This window comes from Xyrauchen texanus, chromosome 21, assembly GCF_025860055.1.
Source record: "Xyrauchen texanus isolate HMW12.3.18 chromosome 21, RBS_HiC_50CHRs, whole genome shotgun sequence".
Classification (NCBI taxonomy): domain Eukaryota; kingdom Metazoa; phylum Chordata; class Actinopteri; order Cypriniformes; family Catostomidae; genus Xyrauchen; species Xyrauchen texanus.
Window position 1 is genome coordinate 2,958,682 of NC_068296.1, and position 16,295 is coordinate 2,974,976.

General features: G+C 41.2%; 1 protein-coding gene across 4 annotated transcripts in view; it reads left to right on the forward strand.

Moving 5' to 3' along the window:
• frmd4a (FERM domain containing 4A) overlaps positions 1–16,295 on the forward strand; it is a 193,636-nt gene that overhangs the window by 124,001 nt on the left and 53,340 nt on the right. For all 4 annotated transcript variants that reach the window (XM_052151836.1, XM_052151835.1, XM_052151834.1 and 1 more), the window contains exon 2: positions 6,235–6,300. In XM_052151836.1, coding sequence (XP_052007796.1) covers positions 6,235–6,300 — 66 coding nt within the window. The remainder of the gene's footprint in view (positions 1–6,234; positions 6,301–16,295) is intronic.

Genomic DNA, 16,295 nt, shown 5'->3' on the forward strand with positions numbered 1-16,295 from the left:
CGGCGTTCAGACTCAGGGGTGGACGTCCAGCTTGTCCCGGTGGGAGAGCTTCTGAAAACACACACTGGAGAAAACTGTTTATTTAGTGTGTTTGTTTTCTTTGCAGACTCAATTTAATATTAATAACGAGCGCTCCTCTCTGGCTTTGATAAACAAGACATTTCCCGCCATGGCAGATGCAGTCTGGTGCAGTTTAGGCATCTACGCCAAGTGACATGGCAGGATCCCTCTTGCACCAATTAGTGACAGCTGAGGGTTTTATTTTAACACAGACTCACTCGGCTGTAATACCTAATCTCTTTGCTTGAGTTGAATTTCAAATGGAATTATTTCAAATGACGCAAATTGCACTTCAAATTAAACGAAATGGCAATTCAAATAATGAAGTGGTAAAAAAAAAACATATATAACCACCTTTCCATTTACCGTCAGGCAAGTATACGTCCATGGCAACAGACGGAAAATTACAATACAAATTCAGATCTAATAACTATTATAAATGTAAAGCCGGGGTCCTGGGTAGATCAGCGAGTAAAGATGCTAACTGCCACCCCTGGAGTCGCGAGTTCGAATCCAGGGCGTGCTGAGTGACTCCTAAGCTTCCTAAGCAACCAAATTGGCCCGGTTGCTAGGGAGGGTTGAGTCACATGGGGTAACCTCATCGTGGTCGCTATAATGTGGTTCTCGCTCTCGGTGGGGCGTGTGGTGAGTTGTGCGTGAATGCCGCGGAGAATAGCGTGAAGACTCCACATGCACTACGTCTCCGCGGTAACGTGCTCCACAAGCCACGTGATAAGATGTGCGGATTGACGGTCTCAGAGGTGGAGGCAATTCGGCAGGTTCGTCCTCCGCCACCCGGATTGAGTCACTACGCCACCACGAGGATTTAGTGCGCATTGGGAATTGGGCATTCCAAATTGGGGAGAAAAGAGGATCCAAAAATTCCAAAATAAAATAAATAAAAACATAATGATGATAATATAAATCATGGTTCGAGGTGAATGGATGTATAGGCTGCAGAGTTAAGTTCACAACGAACTGCTCTGTGGAAATAAAGCGAACTGAACTCAAAGCACCTCCTGAGCTGAGATATTCTTGCAAACATTTTTTCAAAAGACCGAAACCATGCATATGTAAAGTGAGAATCCTTTAGTTCCACGAGACTGCACGCCTCCGAACAAGCGTGTCATACATGCACATAGACGGCTTTTCTGTCATCTGTTCTTAATAATATATTAAAGTGTGTTTCTTCAAGCGCGTGTCTGTGTGTCTAACAGTATTTCATGTGTCATTCCGAATCCGAGACGTCTTACAGTTACCCATCATGCACATTATATTCACTACCTGCAATTAAACGTCTTGTAATAAACGAATACCTGCAAAAAAACTGTCAGTGCGCGTACTTTGCTTTGGGGCGGCTGTGGCTGAGGTGGTAGAGCAGGTTGGCTGCTAATCGCAGGGTTGGCGGTTCGATTCCTGGCCCACATGACTCCACATGCCGAAGTGTCCTTAGGCAAGACACTGAACCCCAAGTTGCTCCCAATGGCAGGCTAGCACCTTACATAGCAGCTCTGCCGCCATTGGTGTATGAATGGGTGAATGAGACACATTGTAAAGCGCTTTGGTAACCTCTAAGGTTAAAAAAGGCGCTATATATGTGCAGACCTTTTACCATTTGCTGCCTGTGTAATTTGATACCTATAAAATTTGACACATGGGTTCATTTATCATGAGTCGCAAACTCTTCATTAGGCAGCTATTCTTTATTGAAGGCTATTCTATTCTTTAGGCTATTGTATTGATATTGGAAGTTCCATTCATAATGTTTTTACACGGTATAAGGTTTCACACTGGTGTTGGACTACAGGGGTGGTGTTGCCGTGAAAAGACCTCTGTGCTAATAACTTATTCTCCACTATCCTAATCAATCACTGGAGAGTTACATGTGAACATTTACGAGCCAGTGACTAATCAAAGACATCATAGACACAGCGGTTAAGGCTCTTGGTTACTGACCAGAAGGTCGGGGGTTCAAGCCCCAACACCGCCAAGACATCACTGTTGGGCCCTTGAGCAAGGCCCTTGACCCTATCTGTTCCAGGGGCGCTGTATTATGGCTGACCCTGCACTCTGACACCAGCTTAGCTGGTATATGTGAAAACAAATACATTTCACTGTATATATGGAGTGGAGTGGCGTAGTGGGCTAAAGCACATAACTGGTAATCAGAAGGTTGGTGGTTCGAACCCCACAGCCACCACCATTGTGTCCTTGAGCAAGGCACTGTGTGCATCCATTAATGCTCTGAAATTGTGTGCCTTTGGTAGTCTGGAGTTTTAGAGTTATTGTTAGATGGACTTTAGTTGGATAGGTTTGTAGTTGGGGTTATTCAGTCATCTGGAGTTTTGGATTATAAGAAAAGTCAGCCTCATCTCATCCTTTTACGCACGTAGGGGATCTTGAGACGCACTTTTCCAAATGGAACTCCTTTTAACTTGCCGGAGCGTTTTAAGATATGCTGAGAGCAAGAGGCAATGGCCAAAGACTTCCACCTAGGGGCTGACTTGTTCACAACGGGTGCATTTTTGCATCCGTCCATGCTCTTCTTTAATTGTTTTGCTATGTAAACATGCACTATATAGACGTCTTTGATTTCTGTGCCATGTCTCACATTTTTTATCTTCTCGTGTATGAGTGCTTAGTTTTTTTAGATGCTGTATCAAGAGACTTAAACCTTTAAAAATGCATCTCAGGACACCTGTGTTCTGTAACGTCCATTGTGCTGTGTCTAGCTTTTTTTAGTGCAAGAACACAATAGGACGATTGTAAAGGGGAATAAGGGAAAGGGGGCGGCGAGAACCGGCTTGGCAATATAAACTGAATCAAAAACACACAGAGCAGCTGCCTGTAATTCTCTCTCTCTCGAACTGTCGTCACTGGCCGCCTTTATCCCTTGTGCGCCCCCATCGCTCCTCTCGCGGACGGCGGTATTCTCTTGACCCCTCCACATTTCTGGGGGACGGCAGGGCACTCCTCCACCCCTGGCAGCGGCTCCATCGCGCCATGCGGTCGGGGAGTCCAGTCCTCACTCGCCCCGTGGACGGCGGTCGTTCCCCACGTCTGGCCGGTTGGGCTACTCCGTCCCCCGGCGGATGGCAGCGGCACTCCCCTGGGAGGACGGCAGTGTGGAGGACTCTGCGACGGGCATCCCTCGTCCCTTCCGGGTTTCAACACCAGTGTAAAGGGGTATCAGGGAATTGAGGAGCGAGATCCGGCTTGGCAATATAAATAATATTTGAATGATAAACTGAAACAAAAACACACAAACATAAACACACAGAGCAGCTGCCTGTAATTCTCTCTCTCTCTCGAACTGTCCTTACCGGTCGCCTTTTATCCCTCACGCGTCCCCATCAGGCTGATCGGGGACCGCTCGTCATGCGTTGTTCCAGCCCCGCCCTCCTCCGCTCTGCAACGATGTAATCGGATATCGACGATATCTGACAAATATCCCAATGTCGATATCAATGCATCATTGACCAACGAAGATCGACAACATCGGGATAGGACAAAACCAAATTTTTTCTGTTTGCAAGAGTAGTGTCTAGAGGTCGGGTCGGCCGATGGCCGATTAATGCTGCCGATTTATTTTGGCCGATATTTAGCCGATATGTGCTTGTTTTTAACCTCTTATTTGAACCTTTTATTTGAAAGATAAAATGTAACACAAATAATTACTTAAGATAGACAACATTTCTCAACAAATACATTTATTGAACACTTGACCAATCTGCACTTGTACACTTAAATTAAAAATGTATAATGTAAAAACATATTGTATAAATAATGTATAACAAATATATTAAATAAACGAAGCAGGTGTTACGAACTGCTCAGAGACGCGAAGGTTGAGATCCAAATGCAGCTTTAATTAAGGGGCAATCCAGACATGTAATCCAATATTCAGAGCATCCAAGAGAAGCACAGGCATAACTGGGGATGGGTATCGTTAAGGTTTTAATGGTATTACTATCTTACCGATCCTGCTTATCGATCCGGTACTTTAACGGTATTCTTAACGGTTCTTTTTGTTATATATATATATTTATTACACAAATATAAACGTTATATAGGCACAGTGATTTAATTTCAGGAAGGTGTACTAACATTACTGTTCAGGTGTGGTCTAAAAAGAAATCTAATAAAGTAATCAATTGTAAAATAACACTGCATAGTTTATCATAGATAGATTAATGCTTATTAATGCAGAAGTTATTCATTCAAGAGCTGTAAGTGATTTTCTCTTTGCCTTTTGTTGTTTGATTCGCAGTAATGGCTCAATCGTCGGCATGTAGATTAGACCGCTTCCCCTTTAAGACCGAGTCTAATAGACTCCTGATGCAGCATATTTTCTCCCAACTATTTCCATAACTACGTCCATTTAAGACATAAACTGTGTTTAAATCTCCAAGCCGGTCGTTTTGACATATTTTTGTGTATATTTGATCGTTTAGACGCGCACATGAAACCCAAAGTAGTCTATACTTTGCTTGTCTCTTTGCGGTGTGTTTCGGAGCGCGCGCCGCCTTGGGAACGGAATCTCTTGTGCTCTTTTTATTATTAAACGCGTCCCGTAATTTAGCAACAGTAGCTAGACTGCATTTTACAACAATCACGATCGTGCTGATTCTGACGTTAAGTTTGAGTTTTAGGGAGAAATGTCAGTGCACTGCTGTGAAGGGAAGAAAGTTGTGCTAGACAGAATGCGGCTTATGTATAAATATTATTTTTATAATCTTCGGAAGGCGAAATCTAAAATAAAATCAGACTAATAATCACAGATCTAAACCAGGCTATGTTTGAATGTTTAGTTCTGTCACTCATTTAGCAGGGCTCGTGTTGGGCTCGCTGTGGCACCGCGTGAGAGATCTCTCTCTCTCTCTCTCTCTCTCTCTCTCTCTCTGACTGCGAATAGCTCAATTGCTTCACAGACAAATGGTTTCATATTATTATGAAACCATTTGAGCTTACCAAAGCCAGTCCTTCAATAGCCTATAGTGCGTTGGTATATTTTTTATTACTTATTTCTCTGCATTGAGTGACAACCCTCTCAAATATAAGACACACAAACAGAACAAATAAAAGTCTCAGATTCACTGTCTGTAATTGCAAATTTCTTGCTTACTTATTGTGACATGATAGCAACCCTTCTGCTGTGATAATGCAACTTCAACTACGCTATCAATATCCAAAGTAGCCGAACGTCATGTCGCGTTTTTTCTTGAAGTTGGCAGTAACATATCAAAAGTTTTTAATTAAAGCTAAAGAAGTTATACAAATTTAACCCTTACTGTTTTCTCCAAGGAACTTAGCTCCTTCCTTAGGCACTGGATGAGGTCTGCTCACTCTGCTGGAGAATGACTCTAGGGGCAGCGTGCGTCGAACACGTGTTCCACAACAACACTAGGCTGCCCACAGATGCGACTGCCCAATAATCGGCTTGATATACTTGGATATTGGCTGATGCCAATTATGTTAAAAAATGCAAAAAAATCGTCCGATTAATCGGTCGACCTCTAGTAGTGTCGTCTATGAGAATGCTGCAAATGATCTCCGATCCTCTCAGGAGGTGTTCGAAGTTTAGTTCGCTTTATTTCCACGTGTATTTTTCTCTTCAATTTGACGAATATTTACATTTCTATTTGACAGCTTTAATGGCCATCGGAAGATGGCAATAACCTTAAAATTAGTGTGGCCAATATATGTCGTTCTATCACAAGCCCCGAGTAAAGTGAAGGTCCTGCAACATGGGCAAGGATACTGCAACACTTTTAAAGCCATATCTGTGTAAAAAGTGTGTTTTTTTTATTCTGTAATCTGTATATTTACAATTACTCTTGAGCAATAAGGGGTTAAATCAAACTTGGACTAAGAAATCTTGTAAGATTCAAGCTACACAACATCAGCACTGAACTGTGACTTAATTCACTTTAAGTGTGTGTGTGTGTGTGTGTGTGTGTGTGTGTGTGTGTGTGTGTGTGTGTGTGTGTGTGTGTGTGTGTGTGTGTGTGTGTGAGATTGAATTCTGCTGCTTGAGTAGGAATCGTGCTGCATGTATGCAAGGAGACGTTCTATTCCTGTCATCATGACCTAGTATTTACAGTTGATTTCACCCTGCTGTGAATGTGCTTTCGTTAATCTCTCTCTCTCTCGTTCTCTCTTCCTCTGTAATAGATGACGGAAGGGCGGAGATGTCAGGTCCATCTCCTGGATGACAGGAAATTGGAGCTCCTGGTACAGGTAAGACAACACACTCAAGCACACACACTTCCTTACAACAGTGTATAGATTACATGCGATGCCAAAGCATGACCCAGATATGATATTGGAGGTGTGTGTGTTTTAATTAGATCATTGATTAGATCTTTGAGTTGCTGTGCACTGTAGTAGTGCAGAGTTATTGTCTGAATATTGCTGTTTGGAGGTGTTAGTTTTGGTGTGCGTGCTTTTGTGATAAGTGTCTCAGATTTCCTCTCGTTTGCCTGAGAAGGGAAATCCTCACTTTACCTCTGAGACTTAATTAATGTCTTCTGGAAACAGGGGCCCCTTTATCTGTCTGTGTTCACATATGAATTTGAATGTTTGCTCTGTGTGATTGTGTGTATTATGACACTTCATATGCCCTTCTCCAATTTCACGGACAAACAAACCCTGAGATTACGTTGCCCTGATCTGAACTCTTACATATGTGTGTGCATATGCCTCTGAAGTGTCTTTTATAGATCAGTAACCACTAATTGTCAATCTGGCCAGTTAACTTTCCCATAAAAAACCCCAATCAGCATCCTCCTTTAAATCAACCCATCCTATCAACATTTTCCCATATGGATACACCAAAACACCCCATAAATCGTCCTATCAGAACACAAACATCATCTCTTAGGTCGAGTTCAGTTTCCATCAGACCTCAATATAAACAGAACCGTCACAGATCTCTTTTAATGAGTTCAGCTGCACACAAATCCCTAATCTTGAGGAAAACTCTGCCTAGGGTGTGCCGTCTCAGCCACTGAACACATGACTGATGATTTTATTCTGTTCTGTTCTATTTCCTTTTCTATTGTTTTGTTCTATTCTGATTTATTCTGTTTATTCCATTCCATTTTCTGTTGTGTTCTCTTTTTATGTTTCGTTTCATTTTCTTTTCTATTGTTTGGTTCTATTCTGTTCCATTCTGTTATTTTTCTTCCTGTAAATGAATTGTTAAGGTTCTATTCTATTCTGTACTGTTCCATTTTCTTTTCTATTGTTCTGTTCTTATTTATTCTGTTCTATTCTTTATTCTATTCTATTCTGTTCTTTTCTGATTTCTTCTGTTTTTATTCTATTCTATACTGTGTTCTGTCTTTTTTCTGTTCTGTTTTTTTCTTTTCTCTTGTTTTGTTTCATTCTGTTGTGTTCCATTCTGGTTGATTCTGTTGTGTTCCATTCTGTTTGAGTCTTTTGTTCCATTCTGTTTGATTCTGTTTTGTTCCATTCTGTTGTGTTCCATTCTGTTTTGTTCCATTCTATTTGATTCTTTTGTTCCATTCTGTTTGATTCTGTTTTGTTCCATTCTGTTGTGTTCCATTCTGTTTTGTTCCATTCTGTTTAATTCTTTTGTTCCATTCTGTTTGATTCTGTTTTGTTCCATTCTGTTGTGTTCCATTCTGTTTTGTTCCATTCTGTTTAATTCTTTTGTTCCATTCTGTTTGATTCTTTTGTTCCATTCTGTTTGATTCTGTTGTGTTCCATTCTGTTTTGTTCCATTCTGTTTGATTCTTTTGTTCCATTCTGTTTGATTCTGTTGTGTTCCATTCTGTTTGATTATTTTGTTCCATTTTGTTGTGTTCCATTCTGTTCTGTTTTTTTTTCTGACCTGTTCTATATTCTCTTCTATTTTATTCTGATTTGTTCTATTCTATTCTGATTTATTTTGTTCACTTTTTTCTGTTCTGTGCTGTTTAGTGCAACTCTATTCTGTGCTATTCTATTCTTCTTTTAATTCTGTTTAATTATTTTTCATTTTCTTTTATTCTATTGTATTCTCTGTTCTGTACTTTTTTTCTTTTCTGTTTAGGTCTTCTCCAATCTGAGCTGTTCTGTTCCTTTTTTATTCTGTTCTGTTCTCTTTATTCTATAGTGTTCTCTGTTCTGTTCGATTTCATTGAGTTCTATTCTGTTGTGTCCTATTTTTTCCTTTTCTGTTTAGTTCTATTCTTTTCTGTTCTTTTCTTATTCTTATTTGTTTCATAATATTTTGTTCTTTGCTGATTAGTGCAATTCTATTCTGTGCTGTTCTATTGTTTTCTATTCTATTCAGTTCTTTTCCATTCTCTTTTTTTAATATTCTATTATATTCTCTGTTCTGTTTTATTTGGTTCTGTTCTATTCTCTTTTCTATTTTGTTTTGTACTTTTTTCTGTTCTTTTCGGTTTCATTCTATTCCAGTCTGTGCTGTTAAGTTATTTATTATTATAAACTGTTCACTGTTCTGTTTTATTCTGTTTAGTTCTGTGCTGTTCTATTCTTTTCTGTTTTGTTTCATTTAGTTCTGTGCTGTTCTATTCTGTTCTTTTTGTTCTATTCAGTTCAGTCCTGATCTCTCGCCCTCGCTCTCTCTCGCTCTCATGCCTGTCAGGTGTGGTTAGCTGGCCTGGTTCCGCTACACTCCAATCCTGTTTAAACTCCATCATAGTTGGAGAAATGTAATTTCTCTGCCGCCTACATCTCTCGTTTGTCTTACTGTCTCTCCTGTAAATGCTGGATGAGTTGATTGTGGTCGCAGTTTCACTCTGATAGACTAAGAAATCTAGAAAGGAGAGGAGTTGAAAGAGTCGTTCAATCAAGTAAGAAGATAAGAAAGAGGAAATGAATGGATCCCCCAGGAAGAGAAAGGAAGAAAGAGATGAGGACATATGAGTGAAAAAATGAGGCAATGTGCCCCGTCTTTTCTTTTGTAGGAGAAACGGTCACTAAGTGATATTTACACGTTTGTTCTTCTTCAGTCAGTAATACTTCAGATATCTGTTCTTTTAGCATTGGCTGACCTGCACTGTCTGCTTTTATTTTTCGCCTCTTGCTCTTCCTCTCCTTCTATGTGGGCGAATGCTCTGCAGAAGGTCGTGTAGGCTTATCGGGCCTTTGAGAATTCTGGCCTTATTCCAAAAAGTGAAATAATTTTTTCCTTTTTCTGTATGAGGGATTGTACCCAATGGGCCCTATTGCTAAAGGCAGTTCTGATAGCCTGGAAGTCTGGAATTCTTAAGGGGCGTTCACTTGAAATTTTGTGTTCCATTTACTCCCATTCTTATGAATACAAACACTGGAAAATCTGTAAGCAAGCATAAACGTGTCAAATTTGTTCTAAACTTTCTTCTTTTATATATATATATAGAAAATCAAATTGAAAGGATCTAAACATCACGTCTTTTGGCTGAAATAGAGTGAACACACCCACATGCAGTGTGGCAATCCCTGTCTGGTTCAGGTCTACTGATAGATCTCGGTTTGACTTTGCTGGATCTCTCTTGAGTCTCATTTGACTGGTTCCTCTTCCTCGCCTCATTAGAGGAAGTATGCAATTCTGAAGGTTATCGTAGATGGTCCTAGAATCGGAATAGAAATATCTTAGTGAATGGTTGTGTTGTGCAATTATACTGAATTGTGATGCTTTCTTTCTTGGGTTGTTTTTGAGTTGACATTTGTACGTAGCATAGACTTACAGTGCATCCGGAAAGTATTCACAGCGCTTCACTTTTTCCACATTTTGTTATGTTATAGCCTTAAATACCCCATAATGACAACGTGAAAGAAGTTTGTTCGAAATCTTTGCAAATGTATTAAAAAAAATAAAAATAAAAAAAATCACATGTACATAAGTATTCACAGCCTTTCCTCAATACTTTGTTGAAGCACCTTTGGCACCAATTACAGCCTCAAGTCTTTTTGAGTATGAGGCTACATGCACACCTATTTTTGGGCAGTTTCTCCCATTCTTCTTTGCAGGACCTCTCAAGCTCCATCAGGTTGGATGGGGATCGTCGGTGCACAGCCATTTTCAGATCTCTCCAGAGATGTTCAATCGGGTTCAAGTCTGGGCTCTGGCTGGGCCACTCAAGGACATTCACAGAGTTGTCCCATAGCCACTCCTTTGTTATCTTGGCTGTGTGCTTAGGGTCGTTGTCCTGTTGGAAGATTAACTTTCGCCCCAGTCTGAGGTTCAGAGTGATCTGGAGCAGGTTTTCATCAAGGATGTCTCTGTACATTGCTGGATTCATCTTTCCCTCGATCCTGACTAGTCTCCCAGTTCCCTCCGCTGAAAAACATCCCCACAGCATGATGCTGCCACCACCATGCTTCACTGTAGGGATGGGATTGGCCAGGTGATGAGCGGTGCCTGGTTTCCTCCAGACATGACGCTTGCCATTCAGGCCAAAGAGTTCAATCTTTGTTTCATCAGACCAGAGAATTTTGTTTCTCATGGTCTGAGAGTCCTTCAGGTGCCTTTTGGCAAACTCCAGGTGTGCTGTCATGTGCCTTTAACTGAGGAGTAGCTTCCGTCTGGCCGCTCTACCATACAGGCCTGATTGGTGGAGTGCTGCAGAGATGGTTGTACTTCTGGAAGGTTCTCCTCTCTCCACAGAGAAACACTGGAGCTCTGTCAGAGTGACCATCGGGTTCTTGGTCACCTCCCTGACTAAGGCTCTTCTCCCCCGATCGCTCAGTTTGGTCGGGCGACCAGCTCTAGGAAGAGTCCTGGTGGTTCCAAACTTCTTCCATTTATGGATGATGGAGGCCACTGTGCTCATTGGGACCGTCAATGCTGCAGGCATGTTTCTGTACCCTTCCCCAGATCTGTGCCTCGATACAATCCAGACAATTCCTTGGACTTCATGGCTTGGTTTGTGCTCTGACATGCACCGTTAACTGTGGGACCTTATATAGACAGGTGTGTGTCTTTCCAATCAACTGAATTTACCACAGGTGGACTCCAATCAAGTTGTAGAAACATCTCAAGGGTGATCAGTGGAAACTGATCAAATTAATACATTTGCAAAGATTTCAAACAAACTTCTTTCATGTTGTCATTATGGGGTATTGTGTGTAGAAGTTTGAGGTAAATAATGAATTTAATAAATTTTGGAAAAAGGCTGTAACATAACAAAATGTGGAAAAAGTGAAGCACTGTGAGGATGCACTGTATATCCATAGAATGCTTTTAAACACCTCTAGCTAGTGTTGGTTTTAGGACAAAGTCTCGTCCTTCCTTCTTGATTTGTTCGTTTGTTTGTTGGCTGTTTTGGACATGACTGGGTTTATAATAAGCTGGACAGTCTTACAATAAGAGCTGTCAACATTCTTGTTCTGATTTCTTTTCCTCCCATATTATTTTTGCCTGTGTTTTCCAAGATGTGATTTTTCTTTTTCAGCTGTCTAACAGCTTGTTAGCATCTCCAACCTGTAATTTTGTGAGTGATGTATTCTTAGTATGTGTGTGTGTCATTGTCCATGGTAAGTCAAATCAGGTGCTTTTGGCTCTCTCGTGTTCTCAATCATTCCAGAGCTTTTTAAATTACAGCTCAATCATTCCTTTCAGCTGTAATTTACACTGTCTCTGAGGAGCTCCTATCACTGGTTTTAATCCTTTAAGCTCTGAGGGTGTTTTTAAAAATGTCCTGTTTAGGTGGCATACCCAAAATTAAAGGCATATACAAGGAGGGTCAAGTGTTTGGTATCAATGTAAAGAATTTAATTATTTTATTTAATGATATACATAGATTATGATACATTATAAGACTCTCTGAAACTGCTGAAAAATCAAACACAAATACATTTTTTTATTATTATTATTATCTTTCTGATTTTACATATAATATCTGTGGATGTAAATACGGGGGCTCTGAAGACTGAGCGTACAAAAACATCCCCAAGTGTCCAGAAGACTCCCCAAACAAATAAAAGATAATAATTGTACATAAGAACTAATTACACATGCAAACACAACAATGACTAAAGGTTTGCACAGCATGCAGACGTGATTTAATCATGAGATTTCACAGAATGAGTTTCATTCTGTGCCATTTGAGTCATCATTGAGTCTGTATCATGTATTTGGCGCCATCTCCTGGTGGCCATATGTAACAGTCACCAATCACGTGTTTCTCTGCCCCAATATTAATGATTTTTGTACTAATCTCAACCCAAACCAAATGGTTTAGCGTTCAATGATGCTACATCATTTCCGATGACATCATCTGATCCAGGAAAGCTAACCCCAGATGCTGTGCGCACATTGTGCTTTGTGTCAATTATCTAATAATCTATGCATCCGTCATGTTTCAATCATTATAAAATTGCATGATCTGTACATGGCATTAATGCTGGGCGATATGGCCAAAAATATAATCACAATATTATTTTCATTATCATTCGAGATCGATATTTATCACAATATACATTCATATTTGCATATTGCAAAAACAATTTAATAAGCAGACAAAATAGTCTCTATTAAACTGCATTGTGAGGCCAGAGACAGCCAAAGCAGCGGGGTCTGAGGGATCTTCTACCAAAATATGACAATATTTTATAGAGTTTATCAATCGTTTGAATTTAGAAGGAAAAAACGTTATGGTCTAAAGGCCATTTGGTACCACGTTAAATTATGCGGCGCCTCGTGTCAACTCACATGCGGGGAAAAGAGATGAACATTACATTAATATATTGATACATTAAGCGTGTTCAGTGCTAGAGTAAGATATTCAAGAATACAGCGCAGAAAGATCACAGCAGGTGTACACAGCACTGTTGTTTTGTCACGCTGCTCACTAGAGACGAGGAGAGGGCGATCATAATCATGAAGTCTTGCAGTCCGGATGGAATCAATCAACCGCGGTGACCGGCATGTAGCCTAATCATTAGCAAGCCGGCTGCTTGCGTTTTTAGCGACACGTACCTGAACGTCTAGATGTAGAACATGGACAAAATGGTGCCTGTTCATCAAGGCTATTTATACAGATATTATTTTTGTTAATGTTATTATAGCATTTGGTTACATTCGATGTTTTGTTCTCTCAGACCTGATTAACTTAATAAATATACCGAATAAAATCCACGCTTCCTGCACTTTTGGCTTCTAGCTGGTGAGCAGGCTTTTCAAACACGGATTATGTGAGATGAGCCGATGGCAGGGAAGTAGCACAGGGAGCGACAGTGTTACTCACTAGGACAGTATATTCTGAATAAATGGTCCAAACGGTCACGTATTTTAGCGCGTGAGCACAACACCAAACTGACTCGGAGCGTGAGAAGCGGAGTGCCCGTCTGTTCGTTTTTATGCCGCGAGTGTCCGCCACTGACTGGGCAACCGACGACACAACACAAATCATGTTCAGCGATAATTCAAATGAAGATCACAATGTGTGTATTCGGACTAGGCCTATATCAGCTGTTGTTATTAATACAACAACAGGAACATCAACTCTTGGGTGCATTTTTTGCCACCATATTTTGAATTTAGGGGGCCTGTTTGCCCAGAGCCCCCGTTAATAGAGAGATGGAGATGAGAGATGTAACATGTGTTTAAGTGTCTCTCTTCACCGTGCAACTGGTACACAAAGCCTTTTTGCTATTTCTGCCTTTCATGTCAAATGTGCTACATTGTGACTGATGATGGAGCACCACGATATGAAAGTCATCATAACTATAGATCACTGCAATGTTAACAGCTTTGTTGATTATGAATTGATTGCGTCGCTCGCCAACGGGGACACAGTTTAATGCCATGTGCATGTCGAATTAACAGATTTAGAAAAGTGTATACATCTGTAACATCTAAAGTTCCTGAATGGTTTATGTTCTGTTTATTTTTTGAAGTTCTAAGCGGAAATGCTGCATATTCGCAACACCCGTGTGCATGAAACATAATTGTCAAAAACATATACTTAGCTATTACTCACTATATTTTTGTCTGCAAGTAACACAAATAGGCTGGTTGTGTTCTGCTCTTTGAGAGCTTTCCAACAACATATGACACATGGCTATTTGATAACATGTTTTTACTGATGACCATTATATTTGTCATAAATTATCAGAATGAAACACTTCTGATTTGTCTGCTAATCTCAAAGCACTTGTTCGGTTTTGGTCATAATGCATGCATGCATTGTAAAGTACAGCTTCTAAGCTTTTAAACGAAACCTATTTTGTGTGGGTCAAGACTGAAGTTAATCATATTTTGACTTTTTTTGTTTCTTGCGAGCCCATTCGAGCTTAAAATGGTTAAAAATGCATTTTGGGGGCCTGGTTAGCTCAGCGAGTATTGACGCTGACTATCACACCTAGAGTCACGAGTTTGAATCCAGGGCGTGCTGAGTGACTCCAGCCAGGTCTCCTAAGCAACCAAATTGGCCCGGTTGCTAGGGAGGGTAGAGTCACATGGGGTGACCTCCTCGTGGTGGTGATTAGTGGTTCTCGCTCTCAATGGGGCGTGTGCTGAGTGACTCCAGCCAGGTCTCCTAAGCAACCAAATTGGCCCGGTTGCTAGGGAGGGTAGAGTCACATGGGGTGACCTCCTCGTGGTGGTGATTAGTGGTTCTCGCTCTCAATGGGGCGTGTGCTGAGTGACTCCAGCCAGGTCTCCTAAGCAACCAAATTGGCCTGGTTGCTAGGGAGGGTAGAGTCACATGGGGTAACCTCCTCATGGTCATGATTAGTGGTTCTCGCTCTCAATGGGGCGTGTGCTGAGTGACTCCAGCCAGGTCTCCTAAGCAACCAAATTATCCCGGTTGCTAGGGAGGGTGGAGTCACATGGGGTAACCTCCTCGTGGTGGTGATTAGTGGTTCTCGCTCTCAATGGGGCGTGTGGTGAGTTGTGTGTGGATCGTGGAGAGTAGCATGAGCCTCCACATGCTGTGAGTCTCCACGGTGTCATGCACAACGAGTCACGTGATCAGATGCGTGGATTAACTCTCTGAGAAGTGGAGGCAACTGAGACTTGTCCACCGCCACCCGGATTGAGGCGAGTAACCGCGCCACCACGAGGACCTAATAAGTAGTCGGAATTGTGGATTCCAAATTGGAGAGAAAAATACATTTTTGGTCAAGTTGGTAGATGACACACCATTAGCAGATCTTGGTAAAGTCAAAGAGAATCGCCCATCCATTGCCAACGTTTTTGTGTGTTAGAGTTGTTCAGTGTCACGTTCAACGAGATGAATGTGCAGTGGTTTAACACGATGATATATCCTTAACAAAAACACTAGCGTTGCATTGTGTTGAAGTCATTCTCTGTGATAAAAGCCTGACTAACAAACCCTCATCTCTGTGATCTGGAAGTGACGAGTGTTGTTGTCATCACTCATGCCCTGATCTCCATCCAGCTCAGACACCCACAGTTTAATGATATTAAATCACAACCGTCTGGATAGTCCTGCTCACGGCCACACACGCTATCACACGCTCCTTTTTTGCAGGAACATATGTCTGTGATTTGAATCGGCCCGAGTGAGTGTAATGGTGGAGAGGAGATGATAGCCTTCCCAAAGTAAATCTGTTAAAACCATCCAGCGCTCATATTGATGGCCCTCAACACACACTAACAGGATATTAATATGGCTTTATCCTGCTTATCTGAACATTTCAGAGACTCTAAACACATTATGATATCAGTAACTGTCATAATCAAGTCTGGAGGCCAAACAGAGCAAGCGAGAGTGCCAGAGAGAGAGAACACGCAGCCATTCTTAAAGAAAACTGACACGATTGGAGTATAAGGACTCTTCATTTAGTGGAAATATACTTTTACAAATGGGTCCAGATTAAAGACTGTGGTCATATTAAAGCGATCTGTTTTACACCACATTGCTTTGAAGGACTAGATTAAATGTGCCAATTGATTGATGTGGTACAGGGAAGCAGGTCTCACCTGAAGAGGCACATGTGCTACTAGCACATAACTAACTTAATAAAGCCTTACAAGAAGACTTGGTCAAACACAAGAGTGTAGAAACCATAAAACGAGACTAAAACAGGGTCTGTGACATGAGAACCGAAGGGAGTCCCGTGAATGAGAGAAGACAGTAATTACAAGTCTCGGCAGATGTTGGGGTTCCCAACGGTGTATAATGAGGTTTTACTGATACAAAAGCTCTGTTCTGCTATTTGCTAAGACAGTATACTAACCACTGGAGTGGTGGTGGCGTATTGGGCTAAAGCACTGAACTGGTAATCAGAAGGTTGCTGGTTCGATACCC